At 38.4% G+C, this 21,445-nt stretch overlaps 2 protein-coding genes across 2 annotated transcripts; both read left to right on the top strand.

Annotated features, from left to right (window-relative positions):
* Positions 1–4,309: 4,309 nt before the first annotated feature.
* On the top strand, positions 4,310–9,198 carry LOC105202339 (PE-PGRS family protein PE_PGRS61). The gene is made up of 4 exons (XM_011170802.3): positions 4,310–4,440; positions 6,872–7,142; positions 7,232–7,573; positions 7,729–9,198. Exons 1-4 carry the CDS (start codon positions 4,429–4,431, stop codon positions 7,917–7,919), a joined length of 816 nt encoding a protein of 271 aa, XP_011169104.1. The 5' UTR covers positions 4,310–4,428; the 3' UTR covers positions 7,920–9,198.
* An 8,406-nt stretch (positions 9,199–17,604) lies between these two features.
* Positions 17,605–20,949, top strand: LOC105202338 (cuticle protein 64). Its single transcript, XM_011170801.3, has 3 exons — positions 17,605–17,675; positions 18,063–18,501; positions 18,946–20,949. Exons 1-3 carry the CDS (start codon positions 17,664–17,666, stop codon positions 19,200–19,202), a joined length of 708 nt encoding a protein of 235 aa, XP_011169103.1. The 5' UTR covers positions 17,605–17,663; the 3' UTR covers positions 19,203–20,949.
* The last annotated feature ends 496 nt before the right edge of the window (positions 20,950–21,445 follow it).

Here is a 21,445-nt window from a genome sequence, read left to right on the forward strand (position 1 = left end):
GCGCGGCGTCAGCGTCGTAGCGCAAAGTCGCGGCGTCGCGTCGCGTCACTTTGCAAATGCGGTATTGCGGGAGGCCTGAACGTCGCGTGAGGAGCGATGTGTGTGCGCGAAGTCATCACCGTAGGCGAAGGGGTATTCTTCGCGAAAATTGAGCTGGCAGGGCTGAATGTGTAGAGATGGAATATATAAGCTCGCACACGCACGCGCACGCGCACACACACACAGCGAATGCATCGCTCGAGATATTGCAATATATTTCTGATTTGAATAAATAAATATATAATATAGATGAGATGCTTATATACGCGTAGCACTTGACGCAAGGGAGATATGTCGTAATTACAAAATGTGCCGCGAATATTTAACTTTATTTAATTATTTAATTAAAAGGGATATTAATAGAAAGCAAATATAATTAGAATTATCCATTTATATAAAGTCCGCGTGTATACGCTGTCGGTTTCGAATGAAGAATAAGGTAGTGGTGATAAAAAAAGAAGAAAGAGAAATTGGGAAAAAATTAAAAAATGACAAACTACAGAAAGTTAAAGTCTATGAGTGCTTAGATAACTTGAAATAAAAATAAATAAAGATCAAATAAATTGCATGTAAAAGTATCTTAGATTTTAATTTTAAATTTATGTAAATGAAAGATAAAATTATATATCGTTTTATCTAGATAATATCACTGCTCAGCAAAACAATTTACTATATAAAAGCAGCAATGTTATTTATATTTTTATTTCTTAAACTGTATTTTTTTTAAACACAAAAATTCTTCAAATAACTTGTCTGACAAAAAATGTTCTTTTGATTTGGATCAATATGCAAATAAAGTTTAAAATTGAAAAATATAGAAAAAATATATAATTTACGTTATAATGACTGACATGGTTCTTTGTAAAAGTTTTTGAACTTATAGTTTTAAGACAATTTTTGTAATGCACTATTATTTTTTATTATTTATTGTCATCGCTTCGAAAAATTCTGCTAGGATGAAACTATTTTTTCATCAAGATAATTATCTTGATAGTTTTATGTAAATAGATAACAGTAAACGCTGAGGACTATACATTATTTCGCATTGTCACGCGAAAAAGTGTTATGTTCAATAAATGTGCCAAGATTGTTAACAATTTCTTATATAAATAGTTTAATATAAAAATGTTGCACATGCGTAAGTTTTAATGCCTCAGCAATTGTTATTATAAATTAATTATTATGTAATGAATAGTTATAGTTCAGGAATATGAGATTGCGAAAGCATATAGCTGCCAAATAGTCTCTGATTTATCAATACATCTTGCAAAATGCACACTATTTGCATAAATAATCTTTGTCAAAATAAAAAATAATATTAATATCGTGGTAATCCTATATCGAGCGTTCCCATTCAAACGAAATAAATCTCAGCGCCTCCATTTCGATTCGATTCACGAGTATATCGGATCTGCACGTTTCCGAGAAAGTCGTTTTATCACAGAAGCGTATCCCTGAATATTGACCACGCGAGCCAATCGATACTCTATCGATCCGTGAAAATCACTCAATAATTCAGAACGGTCGCGGAACTGAATTCTGGATTCCTATTCCGATAGCAAAAGTGTGTAAAAGTCGAGATTGTGAAGCGTGATTGCCAAGAATTAAGCCGTAGGAATATCGCATTCGACGCGAGACAAGGAATCAATAACTGCTCCGAGCTCAGCGAAATTACGAGTCAGATCAGCGGGATCGGTTGCCCGCGGATAATTGCGCGATAATTACGGATCTGTTCTTTCGATCGCTACGAACGAAACACGGTAGGGTTTGCGCGAGATAAGTCTCGCCAATGATTTAGATAATTGCTTGGATTAATCGGCTAATGAGGCAATTAATTCGCGCGCGAAATGTTTGTCGGAGTCTGCTCATTTGAGGGTGAAATCGACAAGAACCGAACGCAGCTGTCACACGCGTCAGGTTTGTATATTTGAAACCGGTCAGTACTGCCGAACGAGAAAAGATTACGTCGCGCGGGCGACTTTCGCGATAGATCGACATTTTTCGCGGGCGCCAAATAATATAATGGCTTTCACTTCGCGCGCCGAAGTCGCGGCTCGTATAATAAGCGGGGCATCACGCTCGAAAACAAAAAATAATTAATCGGACGCAATTAGCCGCGTTATGTTTCGGCCCGCTGCACCTTTAAGGTTGAGATTAGCAATTGCTCATCGGCGCTGTTACGTAGATACCAAGTTATGAAAAGCATATGCTAAAAAAGGAAAGTATGTAGGAAATATGCGTTGAGCATGTGCGTGCGTAGGTATGTGCTATAATCTAGAAAGAAATCTAATACGCGGGCGGATTACTTGATCTCGATTTACGCTTCAATGTAAACAATTTTTTTATACGCTCATAATGCATTACATTACATTTTATTTTGTTCCTTATTTTATAATTAACATTTGTAATTGCACATTTCCGTTAGAAGATAAAAACAATCGATTATCATAATTAATGTCTTGAGTGATATTTTTATGTGTGCCCCAATGCTGAATAATAATAAGATCGATTGTAATTGAATTAAAATAAAGTGATTTCTTGAGATAACAAGCAATGAAGTTCGAGAATATAATCAAACTTGTGAATTGTCGAGTATCACTCTAGACAAACTGTACGATGATAATTCAAATCGCTCACGACAACAGAGAACTCTTTAAGCCCGTCGCTTGCATTTTGCGATTTTATTTCCAGTATAATGCACCATAGTAGTTGGAATTAGTAGGTTGAGGTAATAAGTAACGAGCGGACGGCGTCGGCGGCGACAGGCAATCTATTTAGAAAAGAATTCAGGTCTTTCTATTTCCCTTTTTTTTCTTAAGGCCATTCAACGGGCCCGTAATTCTAACTCTTTAGAACGATTTAGCATTTGCTCCAAACGTGAAATTCCTTTTCGATGCGAATGCCTCGTTTCTAACGTAACGAACGGACCGTAATCAGGATCATGCTTCACCATTCTTGGAGCTCCTTCCCTCCTTTTTTTCAAGCAAGACGAACTTTTCGTGTGACAGCCGCTCCGTGTCCAAATGTAAACTTCAGAGCTACCGTGATTTCTACTTCTCGGACATTGTGCAGATAGTGCTTCTCATGAATAGTAATAACTTTCGGTTATTCGGACATTGCCGGTTTCTACTTTTCCTCCTGCCGCGCAAAAAAATTCTGCATTCAAATGAATGTAGAAAATCAAAGTCTACCCATCTTAAAGTGAGCACTGTTGAAATAAGCGCATTACGCGGCGCCATCAATTAGTCGAGGATCCGCGTCGTGACCTCAGAGTCATTTTCAACAATCGTGACTCTCCATCAAATCGCCTCTTCAGATTTCTTCAGCATTAAAAGTTGCGACAAAATAATAATAGCTTAATAATTTTAAACTATATTAATTTATCATGCAATGCTGTCGTAATTTTCATCAGTTTCTGATATTCACGGTTAACAGTACAGTACGTACGTAACTGTCACATCGTTTCAGAAAAAGATTTGCTTGCGTCAAAAGTTGTAAAAAAAATATATATATATTTAGATTTTTCGATCTTTTCAAATATTTTGAATAATATTTGTCTGTCATATATTTTCATTATTTTTATTGTTACAATAGACTTATTCACTCTAATCTTCGACTGTTATCAACATCCTTGATTTTTCCTAAACACTACAGCTTCTCATAAAACTCTCCGATAAAACTTTACCGACAAAAACCGTTTGCTTCTATCATCTAAAAGCCTACGCGAGTGCAGCTCGGAATCGAACAACGATTTATCACTGACGAGGGTTGTCCAATTAACTAAAGTGATGAGGACTCTGTGCTACCATGCTGCCTGCTATCGGCACTGCACCTGCGCCGTCTACCGTAACCGGAAAGGACTCCGCCGTTAGCGTTAGCCGTGCGAGCTGTGCAACGCTCATGCACGCCGTGCACCACGCCTGCGAGAAAGAGAGTTGTATCGTAGGTGACCAGGTAACCCGGGTGGTGCTCGGTTGCACTTGGTGTGGCCCGTCGCGTAGAAGCCGAGCGTGTAGGCCAACACCGCCGGCTGGTGGGGCAGGAGGAGTAGGAGGCTGCGGCCATTAGACATGGACATAGTCACCACGAATACAACCCACATCGGGCAACCTCTATCCATTGCCGGAGTAAAGGAGAGACCCCCCTTCGCCCCCGAAGTCCCAGGTGGTGGGACTACTGCCGCCGTGGACTACACACAGCTACGGCCGCTTAGTACGCGGTACGTGGATTATAGTTTTTCTGGAGGGAGGGTGGTGGAGCGCCTTGCTTGCTTTCGAAAGGATGGTGATTGTGGAGCGTGTCCAGAGTAGAGTTAGGCGTATATAAGGCCCGCCGGCCCGGCCCAAGTCAGTCATTCACCGGACTACCAGCCCAATACACACACCAAACATGAAGGCCTTTGTGAGTATTCCGCAACGGGGTTGGTGAGGTGTTCGCGAGGTGTTTAACTCGTAGTCTCGGTATCTCTCAATTTTGCCGTCGCGCTCTTCGATCAGATTCTACTCATTTCTAGCTATTTTTATCCACAATCTTTGCTCGCGACTTTGCTGCTATGGCTATTCCATTTATTTCAAAATCACGTGTTTCCTCGAGATCATCGTAATTTCTCTAGATCGGGTACTTGTCTTTGTTGCCGTGAATAAACAGTGTCGATTTGAAAACTTTGTACGATCTTTGAATTACTTTGAATCCTTAACGGAATTACGCATAAAATTCCGTCTTTCTTGAAGTAGCTTGCGAAAGTTTATTTCTGCAAGCGCTTGTCTCCGTAACGTTTTGTTCTTACGTTTCTCAATTGAAACCAAACGCAAAATTAGATTAATATAAAATTGCATTTAGACAACGACGTATCTGCAAACGGAGAGTAAATACGATCGTCTCGCAAGCTCGAGGGCTTTCGTTCGCGCCGATAACGCAACGTCTATTAACGTCTCCATTGTACCGTTACGTTTTCCTCGCTTCTTACTGCGTTCCCGATGATTCAATGTCACGGTTGGGATACTCTCACCGTTTTTCTCCACAGACAGACATACAGACGCACAAACAGACGAATCGACGACTTTCATTCATAAAGCAAAGAAATCTTACCGCATCGCGCGCCGAGCGCGCTCTTGGCGAAAACCGGTTGTAGGTAGTATCATCATCGTCATTGAGTAAGAGGATTAACGTCGCGACCGGTTCTATTCCGCACAGGCGCATCTTCATTCACAAATCTCGCGATCGAGACCGCGCTTATTTCTTGCCGTCACTCTTGCATCCGTTATGTTTCTCTTGACTTTCCCCCGTTGTTGTACGTACGCAGCATCCAATTGAATCGGGCTAACGTTTCGAAATTACATTTCGCCTCGTTTCGTCCTGCAAACGTAACGCGCGTTAGCGTTCTATTTCCATAATAATTGCAACACTAATTAGCTATATTATCAATAATACTCTCGGTAACAATATCCTAATCACCATTGCGTCAGATCTCGGAATGTCTTTGCAATTTCTCAGGGCCGATGGAATTACACTCGGTGCTCGATCGCGCAGGCGATTTTGAAATCGGCATGATCGATCCTTTTCCGAACGCGAGGTCGCGGGAACGCTCGGTCGGCCACGTCACACGAGCGCGGCCGCGAGATAGTCGTTCATTCCGCGTAAACGGGATGTGAAAGTTTCGCGCAGTCGTTAGATATGCATAATTCCAGGCCGCGGTGCCATTTAAGTTTGCAACGGTCTCAAACCGGGCGTGACACACGCGCCGTTTAAGCGGCTCGCACGCGATCGCGAAATATCGGTTACGTATATACCCAGCCGATATATCTAATCAGCCAGATTGCTCGACGGTCGCGCGAAACGCTTCCTTTCTAAACGCCGCTTCCCGTATTACGAGCCGCGAGCGTTACGACTTTAAACGTGACCACGCGAGATACGTGACGTAACTCGTTGAGAGATTTGCCTCCCTGCAAAGCTCTCGGAAAATTTCTAGAATTCTGAGAACTGAATCCCGATTAATCGAATCACAGATTGCCCGATTAATTATGAAAAGTTAAATCCGCTAATTCACGAACCGCAAACACGCAAACTCGCACGTATCGATTATCAATTAATTACGAATCCCGTGCAATATCTCGCGTCAAGTCGAACGCACCGGATTTTATGCAATCGCGACTACTTTTTTTTTACGGTTCGACGATACTTGTTGCGCATGCAGCGGGCTATTAGCGCGGGCTTAGAAGAGTTTTCCTAATACGGTCATCAGGAATGGTGACCAGAGTAACCGACGTGAAGGGAAGGGAGGACCGTGGCGCTATCAAGTTGATTACGAAACGATACGGCGCATAGTTACGGGTATCTAATCTCGTCAATTTTTTTCGCCGATGCATGCGGGCGCTTTCTCATTGCGTTTCCATTCGCGTAATCACGTTGCCCCTCCCCCTCTCTCCATCCCGCGATAAAGCGGCGCAAATTCGATGAAATTTCGAGATCATCTTGATAATTTAGAAACCCTCTCTCTCGCGCGCGCAAGACTATTTCCGTTGTTTTGGAGTTCGCGATCGCGAAACGACGTTCGCGGAAATCGAAAGTGAAAGCCGCTATTATGTTGCTTGGATCTAGCGGTAGTCAAACCCGGTAATCGGCGCCAAGCCAATGGAAATCTAGATTCGTAACGGCGATAGCCCCAACGACGCGCGCACGCAAATCGCTTCCGTAAATCGAAACTCGAGCTCACGCAATACTCATCGTTTAAAACTTTCAACGGTCTTAATAGTCTCGATCTAATATCGAATTATCGTCGCGCGTCTTTGCGAACCCATTAATCGCATTGAACAACGTCTCGCATCTCTTCCAGATTGTGTTCGCCTGCTTAGCGGTCGCGACGGCTCGCGCTGGAATCGCCTATGGCGGCGGCGGCGGCTATGGTGGCCATGGTCTGGCCATCACCGGACGTGGTCTTAACGGAGGCCATGGTCTGAGCGGTGGACTCGCCGCTGGTGCTGGAACCGCTGCCTCCCTCCAGGGTGGTGCCTCCAGCTTGGGATCTGGTGGTCTTGGTGCCAGCTATGCTGCTGGTGCGGCGGCCGCGGCTGGTGCTGCTGGAGTTCAGCAGATCGTCTCTGGTGGTGCGTATCTACGTACCAAATCTAAAAATTTTATTAGCGCAACAATGCAGAATACATCAATGTTGAACAATTGCTCGTTCCTCTTGCAGGAGTCTATGGTGGCAGGTCTGACATCGGACCCGCTGAGGGACCCAAGGCCAACGTTGGACCCCAGACCGGACCATCTGATCTCGTAGGACCCCAGGAGGGAGCCAAGTCCGTTGGTGGACCTCGCACTGGACCGGCCAGTCTTGTAGGACCTGCCGCTGGCCCATCCACCCTTGTTGGACCGTCCCAGGGAACCGCCACCCTCGTAGGACCATCCCAGGCTACCGCTAACCTCGTTGGACCCAGCTACGGAGGTGTTGCCTTCTATGCCGGATCTGGTGGAATCAATGGTGATGACGGAAGCTCTGGAGCTGCCGCTAACGCCGCGCCCGGTGCTGGACTCGGTAATACACATTCTCAATTAGATATATAAATGACATTAAATTAATTATATGTTAAAGATAGTAGAAATATCTGATAGATATCTTTTTTTTTTATTTACCTTTTTACACCCATCAAATATATTTGAACTTCTTGCTAATAATGTTTTCTTTAAAAGGTGGAATCGGCATTGGTGGTGGACTCGGTGGCGCTGGAATTGCTGTCATCGGAGGTGGTGCTGGACTCGGTGGATATGGTGCCCTTGGTGGCGGTGATGCCGGAGTTGCTGTGATCAACGGACCGTCTGGCGCCATCCACGCCGGACTCGGCGCTCACGGAGCTGTCATCCCCGCGCTTGGCAAATGGTAGACGTTTTAAGACCCCAGCGATCTCGGCTCGGCGACGGCGGCAAACCCACCACAGTCATTTACCGGTCTCGAACGATCCTCAAACGCGCTCAACGTCTTCTTCCCAAAGCTTCGTCCAGTCTCGGAACATGATCGGAGCACCTTGGCACTAGTGATATAATCGTTAGACACTCGGAACACACGTAAAATGGTCGATCGGTTGTACGTATGTACACCGCGAGCCGCGATGAAGCGCGATCCGAAGGACAAACGGTCGTACATAAGATCGTAAGAGGACGGCACCGAGATATGGAGCACACGTGATTCGCGGCCTCGCGTCGTTTTCTCCTCGTTCTCGACCCGCTACAACCGGGTAAAATTTAGTCAATTACCGTTCATCGCGAGATCAACGATAAAGGAAGCTCGGCGCGAGCCGCGTTTTATCGATCTCGGCACACAAACACCCTGCCGCTCCTCGACGAGCTTTCACCCGCGAATTGGCGAACGTCGTCTTTTGGACATCTAACTATACATACGCGACGCGCATTCCGAGGGTTGCGACCGTGTGCCACAGTCACCCCGCGTACACGCGTATCACGCTGCACCGACATGAGCCTAGCGAATGGACGAGCTTTGGCACTTCGTCACCGGACTAACTGGATCTGTTCTGTTTTCTGAACACTTACCGTTGCTCCGGCTGAACCTTCTTCTCTTACGTCTTCCACCATCCGTAAGGCCGCCGCTCTTCACGCACATATCTATTTCTCTTTTCACGGGTCGGTCGCGTCAAGCGCACCGTTCTCGGCATGTTGTTATACTTACCGCCGCACCCCAAGCATACATATTATTATTACTCGCGCCTATGCGCACATATGTTCTTTTTATATATATATGTATACATATTATTACCTATTACTTCCGCGCATACATATATATATATGTATATATATATGTATATATGAACACATTGCCACACGCGCGCACACATACACATACACTATATTTCTATATGTGTACTCGTATATATACACACAATTACACATATATTATATAATCGTGTTATATGTTAGTGAAAAGGAGAGACCGGTAGATTATGGTAGGTCAGCCTTTCTCATGAGTGAATGAATGTAAATAGATGGCTCGCCGCCGCCGGCCCCCGACCCCGCCCGCCCTCGTCATACCCTTTCTTTGCGATCACGACTAGCACCCCACCACCACCATAGATAGATACCACATATTTATAGCGTTTATACATTTATACAATACTTTATATAAAATAAAGCATCAGTATTTAAAACTCATTCTTGTCTATTCGCGCACCTTTCACCATGTATAAACAAATGAAAGCAACTTATAATTAATATAATTACAATATAATTACACTTTTAAGTGAAAAATAATATTTTAATTAAATCGGCATGAAAATTAAAAGATCTAAAGATATCAATTTGAAATTTATTATTTTAAAGTTTTATTATTTTAACAGTTGTTTACTGATAATAAATAAGTAATTGGTTCAGTGATCTTTTTGTCAATTTTCTTCTAGATTTCAATTTGTCTTCTTATTATTCAGTCTTCAAATTCTTATTGGCTTTCTAATATTATTTAATGAAAATTTTATTACTCCATTTATACTTAATATTATTAGATAATTATAATAACAATAATAAGAGTAAAACTTGAGTTTTTTACAAAAAGACATGTAAGTACATGCAGTAGAAATTATAGATTATATTAAGTTATTCTTAAACATATCAATAACACGAGATTTATTATTAGGTCTATGAAAGCTAATATCTACTTGTTAACATATATGGATTATTTATTTTCAGACGTCTATTTTCATAAGTCTTGATTGATCTACTTAACATGTGTGACTTATTAAATTCCAGTATAAAAGCAGATTAATTGGATTAATTCAAAAAATGGAAAATAAGCCAGATAAAAAGAAAAAAGTAACATGGACTGAGAATAATTAATCTCCTTACATCATGCTGATAAAGAATATGAGAAAAGAATAAGGTAAAAGTATGTTTATAATCAACAATAATTCTAATGATCTTATTAATTTTTTTTTATTTTATTTCAGAACTATATTCTTGTACGTCTCGTGTGCATATCTATCGTGATTTTCGTAGAAGATTGCTCCACACATACACACATAGGTTTTGCAATTGTAAGTATTGAGCTTTTACTTTATATAAATAAATTTTATGTATATATGTTTAATATATTATGAAAATGTTATTCAAATAACAATCAATAGTAAATTTTGCGCACTATTTTTTACTAAAATATAACACTGTAAAAATAATTTTATAATTATTTATCATTAAAATCGTCATCAGCATACTCAGTTATTAATTCATATATTAAATTTTTTTCAGGTTACTACGGCGTAAACATGTTCATTCTAGTACATCATATTTTATAGCTACCTGTATTGAATATCTGTAATTAATACTGTAGCATAACTAATGAGAATATTGTCATAAAATGTTGAAAACAGCATTATATGCACTATTTTTGCTCTATAGTGCTTTTTTTTAAATACTATAAAATTTAATGAAAAAATAAAAAAAGATAAAATAGAGCGAATAGAATAAGATGATATAATTCGAAAATAATACATATTTTTATTTTTTTTACACAAAATACAATCAAACATTAGTGTGAGTGTAATTAGAAAGTTGGTAATCTGAATTAACGTATAGATATAAAAGAAATTATTGATGTGAAAATAATTTATTCTATTAGATATATAATTAAGTTTCTGCCACTGACGTTTAATGTTAAGCAGACAATATAACAATATATAACAATTTTTAAGGCTAATCGAAGTTTTGTTGGTTTAAAGATGGTTAACATGTATACCAACAATAATGAGTTGCTCAATAATTAACCATCCTTTTAATGCAATAAAAAATAGAAAGATGCATATTCACATTGCATTCTTTATTAATTTCATTGCGGTTTCATCGCGATGCAACTAAAATTATTTACAAAACAAATGGCGACAATATTGTGGAAGCAGAAGAATATACCGAGATTGGTTTGCAAAATTTAAGAGTGTACTTCGATATGAATGACCGTGCTCTGGACGACCTGAGATATTTAAAGATAAGGAATTTCAAGTTTTTGGATCAAAACTCAGACTCAGGCTGAACTTGCAGAACAATTTGGAGTGATTTAAATCGCTGTTTCCAAGAATTTCAATAACGGTAGAAACTTGTACTAATAATATTTCAGAAAATTGATTGTCCATAATAAATAATATAATGTACCGTAATAAGTACAATTCTAAACATACAATTTACTAGTTTCACTATTTCCTACAAATAAACCGTTTTTTAGTGCCTATATCTTGTGGTGATAGAAGAGAAATGAATTACTAAACACTATTTGAAAGTTAAAATTCATTACTTCGAAATTATATTTATGTTTAGATTTGTATCTAAAAACATTTAAATATCTACATATTCAAAATTGTATCTTTAAACAAAAAACAAATTTTCTAATAAAAAAAAAGAAGAGTTTTTCGCATAACTTTTATACAGTGAGGCTACCAAGCAAATGATCGTTAACATCACACAATGAAATTAGAATTATCAAAAGTGAAATTCGAAAATCGTATTTAATTAGAATTATATCATATTCGAAATTATATTACTTTATTCTATAATATTTTTCTCAATTTATGAATTATTTTGAAAAGATTAGTCATTTATTAAAAGTTTTATTTAAACATCGTAAACATTAAAATTTTGCAATTGCAAATTTTCTATCCCTTATAATTATATGAAAGATACTCTTGGTTTTCTCATTTGCATTAGTTAAATTTTGTTAAATATACTTAATTAACGCAGTCTGCAAATTATTTAGTATTTAAATTATACTTTTATTTTTTTCAATTATACGTCTATTTTTATCTTTGTCAAGTTTGTCTCAAAACTTGTAATTATTAAGTTTTGTTTTTTTTTTCTATTTCAAGGAGTTAGATATAAAATAATAATTTGCTTTATTACACAAGTATAATAATAAAACGATTGTCCCATCGAATATTAAAGACAAAATGTATTTAGTATTTAAAACATTAAAATTGTTAGTCATATATTCGCTATTAAGTTATCTTGACTCTATAAAGCAGAAACACTGGAAAGATAAAAACCGTCTTTTAATAAAGCATTAGAGTGCAAATGGACCGCCTGTTGCATTAGCCTGCTTTAATAAACGAATTTGTTTTGCTAATGTTCGCATTAAAAACCGATACGACCTATTTCAAAGTTTCGTCATGGTATTTAATTTGTGCGCTCAATAAGTAATAGAGCCACAAAAAAGGATTGACTCCAGTTACATAAAACGTTGGTCAATCGCAGTATTTTCGAAATTGATTATATTCAGAGAAGTATCGTAACAAAGTACATAAATGACATATATGAATTGATAAAACTGCAAATTTATAATTACACATTATTACTACATCCCTCTTATATTATCGTTTTACGCGAAACGTTCGTTTATTAAAGGATGAAATAATATCTGCAAGTGTGTCGGTATAAGCTTCGTTATTTTAACAAATTAATGGACCAGACATGTCGTCGAAGTATTAGCTTTGATATGAACGAGCGTTAACGATGCTGATTAAATCAAATTAATCACAAAGTGGTCGAGCAATGCTGGCTTTCCCCATTAGAAGCGGATAATTCTCGCTTAGAGAGAACGATCTTCTTGTGAAATTGCGAAATGAATATGATGATATGAAAATGAATAATCATGAACGAATATTCGCATACATAATTTGTAAGATAATTTTCAATTTTCATATATCATAAATTGAATTCATCACTCTATAGCTTTGTGCATATTATAAAAAACAAAGTGGCAGTGCTTTGTCAGATTTATTGTAAATTCTCACGTCTACGAAAGACCCGTAAATTTTTCCCGGATACGCTGAGTACATTTGTCCGATTTCTCGTTTTTCCTCAGTGGACTACAAATAAAATAAAAAGATATAAGTGCATTTGCTAAGCCATGGAATCGAATAGAATCTCTTCAGCGAGGGGGAACACTGACTGGCGATGCGGCAGAGAACATGAAATTTGAATGCGCTAAGATGGCTTTTTTTATATCCTGGTCTTTTTCCACTTTTTCTATTTTTCCACGAGATAAAACTTGCATCGATTCTCGCCCTACACGTGAAAAAAGTCATACTTTCTCGAACACAAACACTTGGATTTTTCACATATATATTCGACGTAAAATTCAAAAATAAAACGCCGTAAAAACGGTGCCAGTTTCAATTTTTTTGTAAAACTGTACACCAGAACTTCTAACTTATCGCAACGACGCGACCAGTGAAAATTGAAATAGAACGAGCGCACGTATAATTTTTAACAATTTTAAATTTTTTAGCTATCCGTCTAGTTTTTCAGCAATTTAACTATTTTTAATAGATTTGCAAATGGGTTATCCGTAAAATATTGATGTTACTCGTGTTAAAAAATTGGAATAGTAAATTTAAACTGTTCTTTTGAAAATAGAAATGGTGATATATTGCAAATCATATAATTTTCTTTTGCTCTTTGCGTATTACTATTTTCAATATTTATCACATTTGTCTTTTCAAATAATTTCAGTATGGCCGAATAAAATTTCTAAAAATTAATGCATACTATACTCACGATAACTTCAATAAAGGATTAAACAAATATTTCCTTATATTTTAAATAATAATTTTTATAAATACAAATTGTTTTAAACAAAAATTATATTTAATTAAAATTTTTTAAAACATCAGATATAAGGAAAATGAACTAAAATGATTATGTTTAAGAGATTGTTCTTATAGGAATAAATAAGTGTCAGTTTTTCACTTGTATGGATCGAAATAATTTTGCATAAAGAAGGAAGAAAATATAAACGGAATTATGATATTGTTGCAAAGCGTCATAAATTGTGTCATAGAAAACGTGCGTTTCGTAATGATCGTCAAGGAATAATTGTTGGAGATGGCAGAATGCCGGATACGAAGAGGCGCGGTCCTTTCACTCTCGGGGGTGTGCGATTGTTGCACGCATTTCTTAGAAAACCCTTTTACAAAGCATTACGAGGTTGTTCCACTTTTATGGTCAAGGTTGCCTCATTTAGAGAGGACTTTTTATAAAATATATATTACAGATTTTACACAAATATAAATTGCATTAACAAAATAAGTTTATTACGGAGATATTGATTTTCTTGAAGAATTTTGCGCTGCAGAAAATATAACTCACAATCAGATTTCCTTTAGACACTGTTGTGAGATTTGTATGCTCATTTTCGTAATTATAATCCATTTTCTTCGTCTTTTTTTTAGATAAGTTGAACTTTATTCAAAACGCAAGTGTTTTACACTTCCCATGATTTCACATAGAACGGCGAATAGGTTGCATGCTCCCATAAACATCGTGGTGCATTACATCCGTATTGCGCCGCAGACAATGACTGCAAATGTCAGTCTCACCATTAGCATTGATCACGCTCAATCGCAGCGGGGTAACCATACCACCTTCGATCGTTCGTCGTAGGTACGAATTTTCAGAACGTGATGCAGCGGATAAAGTCGTACAACAGCGCAACACTTTGTGAAACATTTACAGACGCGTAGCAGCAACTTAAACAGAAAAGATCATACTTAAAGGTCGAATTTCCGACTTCTTTCACGAATCTACTACATTTGTTCTCTATTCGCCTGACAACGTATTCAAAGTGCTTCTATCTGCTATCAATACATCTTCTCACACAATTTTTGAAAATATATTCGTGCATAATTTTAGATTTGTATCAAATTTGATTATTGCTTGCAGAGCACTAGAAAGAGAGATTCTATCTTGAAGAGCAGGCCTGAATATCAAAGGCCTGAAAATCAATCACTTTATGCGATAATGCAACATATATTAAATGATTATTAAAAGTAAATAATTCTTAAAATTGTTTAAAATATTTTTTTAATAAATTTTAGTTGTTTTATAACGTTTAATAATTATTAAATATTAAAAACGTATTCTCTTCAGGATAATGGTGTACTATTGCAAGATAAAACGACACAAAATGACAAGGTAGATTTCTCCATACAAAAAGCATTTTTTTTACAATTACAATTACTTGAAAAAACGAGACGTGGACATGCAGAAGCTCTCACGGTGTTCAATAATTGTTATCAGAAATCACAATATTCACGTAGAATTGGAGCATTTGAGTCTCTTTCATCGTACCCGTTAAAGGTCGAGTGCGCGATGTTGGTTGGCTTCATCGATTATATATCACATTGAGAAGTGCATTAATTCCTGAGAGCGCGGCTCTTTCCCAGCCAGCCCGTTCTCGGTAAACGCGCGTCAATTCACCTTGCACATCACATAAATTGCAACCTAGAACTTCGTCATATTACACGAATTGCTGCATAGCAATAAGCATCAGATCGTATTTTAAATATACTTATAAAATAATTATGTTCTCCATTAATACGGAAAACCAACGAACGGAAAGAGCAAATTAATTTCAGGCAAAAGATAAAACTCGAAACCACAAAAATTGTAAGAGAAACTGTCAGTTTCTAATCTCATTGTGCCGAGCGACTTCACATAACTTTAACCTTTATTGCGATTTATATCGAATATAACGATCAAACTTTATTTAAAGTTGTTCGCGAAACAAATAAGTTTTCACAAATTGCATATAAAATTTTATTTGCGTACTATGGTATATGGCACATATAGTATGCTTATGATTGCACTTAATGCTTATATCGTGATCCCTATGGTCTTATGAACATGCGCACATTTTCGTAACGAGTGCAATTAACATTAGCATTGATCAGTATGTAATCATGTTTATTTTAACGCCTGAAACCCTTCGCATAATTACATATATACATCACTGTTGAATATGTAAGACGCATTATATTTGCAAATTATGCAAGCAAAACATACGTATATAAAATCAATTCTTATCTTTTAACACGTTTATGTGTCTTTGTTTCTTTTTTACTAGCGATGTTAACATACTTTAACATACTTTTTTTGTCAACATTCACGTAATTTTTTACTCTGTATGTACTACGAGGAATTTTTAGCAAGATTACAAAACTCCCTCTTTATAACTCTTAACCTCCGGGGTTAAAGCTTGATTGCCCTTCTCCTGAATGGCTCAATCGCGCGATTGACCTATCCTGCTACGCGGTCACGCAATTGAGATTCAAAATTCACGTAACAAATTTCTCAAAGACGTTTATTACTCTTAATTCGCTAAAAAATAAATTTAATTTTCTCTTATTAAAACGATTAAAATGATTTCTCTGATTACACGAGTAATGTAACGCGTAAATGCTATGAACATATATTTTTAATTACTGTCAACACTCACTTCTAATAAAATCGAATTACGGTATGCTTTGATTGTAAAGAGATTGTAAAATAATTTAGTAAAATATAATTACTAAACAAATTGTTCTTAAAATAAATAAGTCCCATAAAATTGCAAAATTGTGAAATTATAATATATTTTAAATATATTTGTATTTATTGCATACAGATTGTATGAATTCATCTCATGACGATCTCTAAAAATTTTCTTTCTGAAGCAACGTAGAACGGAGGGTTTCAAGCAATTTGTTTGCCGAAATGTGTGATACTTGATATCTCCCGAAAACTAACTTTCGTCACCATTTACCTTTCGTGCATAGAGATGGAAATTGGTAGATGGCAAACTTTACACGAGAGAGAAATATTTTTCGAAGCTCCGGCGCGCCGAATGAACTCATTTCAACTTTTTCCCAGGGTTTCGTCTATGGAAGTTGTTCGATGAGCCAAGGGTAGGTGTGTCAAACACTGATCTTACACAATGCACGAGATTCCATTGCAAACGAGCGCGATTTGAAAGGATAACCCGAGTCGTACATATACGTGACGATTACGGGTAACGATACGGGCAATTGCAACAAAAAATGTGAGAACTTACTAAGATTACATATTTGTTTCTATATTTGTTATCTAATTTTTTTGCATACTAAAGAGCAGTAAAAGATTTTTAAAAAGCAGATGAAAGAAAAGCGTGAGAGATTTGCATCTCAACGATGCATAGGTGCATTTTCAAAATGAAGAGATAAGATATCTCATCGCTTTTGAGATGGTAAGGAAATATTTTTAAGAATGAAGTCGTATGAATTTCAAAAGAGATAATAGAAAAAATTAATTGAACTCGCACTTTAAACTGAAATATTTCTTAGAGCAAAAGAAATATTTAGTTTTTTAGATTGTCTGAATCTTAAGAAATCAATAAATTAAAATCGGCAAGATTTAAAATATTGTATATTTAAAATATTATATTAACTGTATTACAGTAATAGAAAAAGAGAATTGAAGAATCTGACATACACATTTCATCAAATCCTAAATCTCACAGCGTCGCGAGATAATTGAACGGTGCTTTCACAATTGCGTTTAGCGCTAGCCGGCAGAGTCTAGTACGTGCAGATCAGACAAAGGAGGTGGTTTCTGAAATTTCTAAGCCAATAGTTAAGTTAAGCGAAGGTCACGTAAGGGGTCCATGTCCAAAGGTGGGTGGGTGTGTCGGAGGTGACCTTCTTACACAATGAACGAGTGGCAAACATCGTCAACGGATATGATTTGATGAAGGGATCAGCGGAGGCGCGGTCAGAGATCCTAGGAGACGTATATAAAGTCCGACCAAGTCGGTCGTAGGCACATTCAAGCAATCGCCGGTCGGCACGATGAAGACCCTCGTAAGTATTCATCTCGACGATCGGAAGTGCGCGGCTCCTGCCTTTCTTTCTTTTGTTACCCGAACAATCAACGTGCCGCAATCGGACCGCTGTTCTTTCAGCGGAACGATGGAGTGACATAAAGTGACAAACCCGTCGCGAAAACAATAGTTGAAGAATTAAGCGAGCAGTATAACTTCATCGCGCGCGAGTTCCGCGATCCGCTTTCCTGCTCGACGTCGTATCTATAGATATCGCTTCAAACATAAATTTTGTGAAAACGTGTTCCTTCGCAAAATTAAATTTCTAGCGTTTAAGTGGAGAACCGCTTGGTGTAATATTGTATCGATCTAAGAGCTATGTAGTTTATTACTGAACTCACCTCGAATTGAAATTCTTCATCTCTAGTTCGTTTCGTTTGCCCTGTGCGCCATTGTTGCTGCGGCATCTCGTGAGCGACGAGAAGCTGTCTTGGGCGGTCACGGATATTATGGTGGTCATGGAGCTTACGGTGGTCATGGAGCTTACGGAGCTTACGGGGGTCTAGGCTACGGCGGACATGGGGTAGCTGTTACTGGACCACTTCTTGGAGCAGCGAGTGTCGTGGGTCCACACGTGGGTGCCACCTCTGTTGCCGCCCCAGCGATAGGTCCGGCTCGTTTATCCGGATCGATGGCTGGTCCTGTTCACGTGACGGGCGCCGTTGCTGGGCCAGCTGTTGTGACCGCGTCGGTCGCTGGTCCAGCGCACGTGGAAGGTTACGGTGGTCCGTACGACGGTGCCTATGGTGGTTACGATGGTGGCTATGGCGGTGGTTATGCAGGTGGTTATGGCGGTAATTATGTCGGTAAGTAGTGCAACTGATTAAAGTTATCGTCCGAAAAGAAGAGAGTCTTGACGATAAGTAGATTGTAAAAGTTGAAAAATGGAAGACAATCTAAAAAACAATTTGGAGAAGTATAATACGAAGTGATGTGCATCAAATAATTTTTGAAATAAATTTTTAAAAGTTTACATTGCAAAATCCCACAAAGCACAGAATATTTCAATATTATACAAGTATGACATTTCAGCAAAATTGCAAAAACATCACAAATCTGCTGCAACAATGCTAAAATATTCTGTGATTCATGAAACTTTTACAACTTGTTTGTAACATACTATAATTAGTATACAGATAAAAGCTATCCTGATAGTTTGCAGCTTATTTTTGCTTTTTTTTTAAGTAGCTGTATGTATTGAGATCGACTCTGTCCGCATTTCTCTGTTTATTTCCCTCTATTATTCGCAGGAGGTTACGGAGGATATGCGGCTGGTCCTGCCTACGGTTACGCAGGATACGGCGGCAGTCACGGAGGGCACGGAGTAGTTGTTGCCGGACCGGCTACCCACGGCGCGGTTCTGGCCGGACCTCATTCCGGAAGCGCGGCTGTTTCTGGACCGCACGCCGGTTCGGTGGTGATCGCCGGTCCCTCCGGAAAGATCACGGCTCATGGAAGCGGTTACGGTGCCGCCATCCATGCCGGCCACGGCCACGGTCACTGGTAACGCGCTCACAACCGTCTAAAAAATGCAAAAGAAAATAATCTCTCTAAATCGTCGTCGTCGGGTCGAAAGTAGAGATTTCTCCCCCACGCGAATTTCTAAGAGAGATTGTGAAGAAGTATTATGGGGGTATAAAATTGCTGTAACACGACGACGCTCTTCGCGCTCGATGGCTCTCGGTTGACGGCGCGCGCATGAATACTTACACCTCTTTTCTGTACAAATGGAATTCACTCTTCTCTTTGTAAAAGAATATTTGTAACGTAAAAGGAAGATATTTTGCGTAATATAAAAGAAAACAATAACCCAGAGAGCCCATATCTATACATAATGTATGGCTTGATGTATCTCATCAATTAGTTTGATCTCGCCAATCAAAATTTTGATCTATCAAATTGCTGTGTATTACATGTGATGTATCGCTTCTGTATTATATATCCTTAAATCTAACAGACTTTATAAACGCAATTATTCAAAGATGATTAAATCGGATTGTACGATTATGAGAGGCATTGCTTCAATTAATTTCTCCAAAAATTCTACGGTGAAGAATCACGCAGAAGTCTTGTAATGTGTTTGAGCCGGGTGCGGTTAAGTCAATTATCCTATCGCGAATTACCGTGGCAATCTGATTAACTAATCCAACCATCTCTTCTATCAGCAAACCACAAATTATCCATGATGAAAGCAATGGATGATGCGGAGATTATATCCGACGAATTAGTCTTGAATAATCGTTTGCCACTTGAGCAAACCATTACCGTTTAAATTATGCAAGCGATAATACAAGGTAATCGAAAACTAACTTCGTGCATGAAACATGCATTTATATGGTATATCCAATAAAACTAAAACATAATTTATAAGTTGTATTATAAAAGACAAAATTGCGTAGAAGTTTCAAAAGCAGGTTTTTTTGCTCGATATTTCTTTTGCTAATTCAAATTTAGCACGCTGTAATCTTACGTTAACAATAACAAATAAGCATTCCAGTGCGCTTAATTAACTGAAATCTGTAGAAATTCATTTACTAACAATTTATGCTTTATGCTTCCGTCCAACGTGACTCGTTTAGTCTAAAATTCATCGTCACGCTGCCTTCTCTGCACTTCGTTATCTAGCCCATTTCGTCATGATTTTCGAGAGAATATGGAAATAGCGTTTAACAATTGTTCATTACAGTGATTAGAGCGGTTGCACGTTTCACGTTGCGTACCGTTCAACTAGATTATTGTTATATCGGCGATGCATATCACTCGATACAATAGATCACTCGCGGTGTCCGTGTTCGAGTACGATCGCACGCAAGGAGTTCGCAGTTGATGTAAATGACACAGATCCGGCGTAAACGCGTATCTTAATGCAACGCGTAATGATCGTTGCCGTAAAGGGTAAGGTCGTCGCGAGCGTGACTCAACGAGCGGACGTCGTGGTTCGCCACTCATAAGCTGAACATGAAAAGTCATGGTCGGAGAGAAACTACATGGAACGACAGCTTGTAAAACACTGATGTAAATTGGAAATTCCATTACTATACTGAAGATAATTTGATATCGTTAATTCAATATCCATTTAATAGTATTATGATATTTCATCGTCACAACTGATTTGCAATATTATGGATTGAGATTATACTTTAATGTATACATTACAACAATCTATCTGGACATATCAATGCTAAACTAATTCCAATGTTATTACATTAGCGATTGGTGATTGCGTATTAAAATAAATAATTATTTCGTTACGGCCCATCCATAACTTTTTGTACGGTCGAAAGGCCGCGTAATGAATCACGAACGAAAGTATACCAAGGAGATACCCGACATAAATTTAAGTATCGGCGCATCTAGCGAGCAATTTATACAGGATTTACACAAATCCGAGTATGAAACGCGATTTACGGTACCTATTACGCGCGCGTAATTTATTGTGAGATTTACAATCGCCGGATCGTCACGTGGATGTTTAATCTCGGATTTGTGTCCCCACCTTTGTCCTCCCCCTTTTTTTTCCACAACAAATTGCTATTGGAAAATGATATACCCCGTGCTTTGTTCGCGCGGCGCGAGCACTCACGAACGGAATATCGAGCGACGCTCAAGCGTGGCCTTCGCCTTATGGGAAAATCGTGGCCCGAGCCACGTCCCGGCTCTGAGATAGCGGCGACGCGGTTACGTAATCTCGCGCGTTTCATCATCGTTGCGATGGTAGCTGCATTGTGAGAATGCACCGAACCCTCGCAA

Source organism: Solenopsis invicta, chromosome 5 (assembly GCF_016802725.1).
Source record: "Solenopsis invicta isolate M01_SB chromosome 5, UNIL_Sinv_3.0, whole genome shotgun sequence".
Lineage (NCBI taxonomy): Eukaryota > Metazoa > Arthropoda > Insecta > Hymenoptera > Formicidae > Solenopsis > Solenopsis invicta.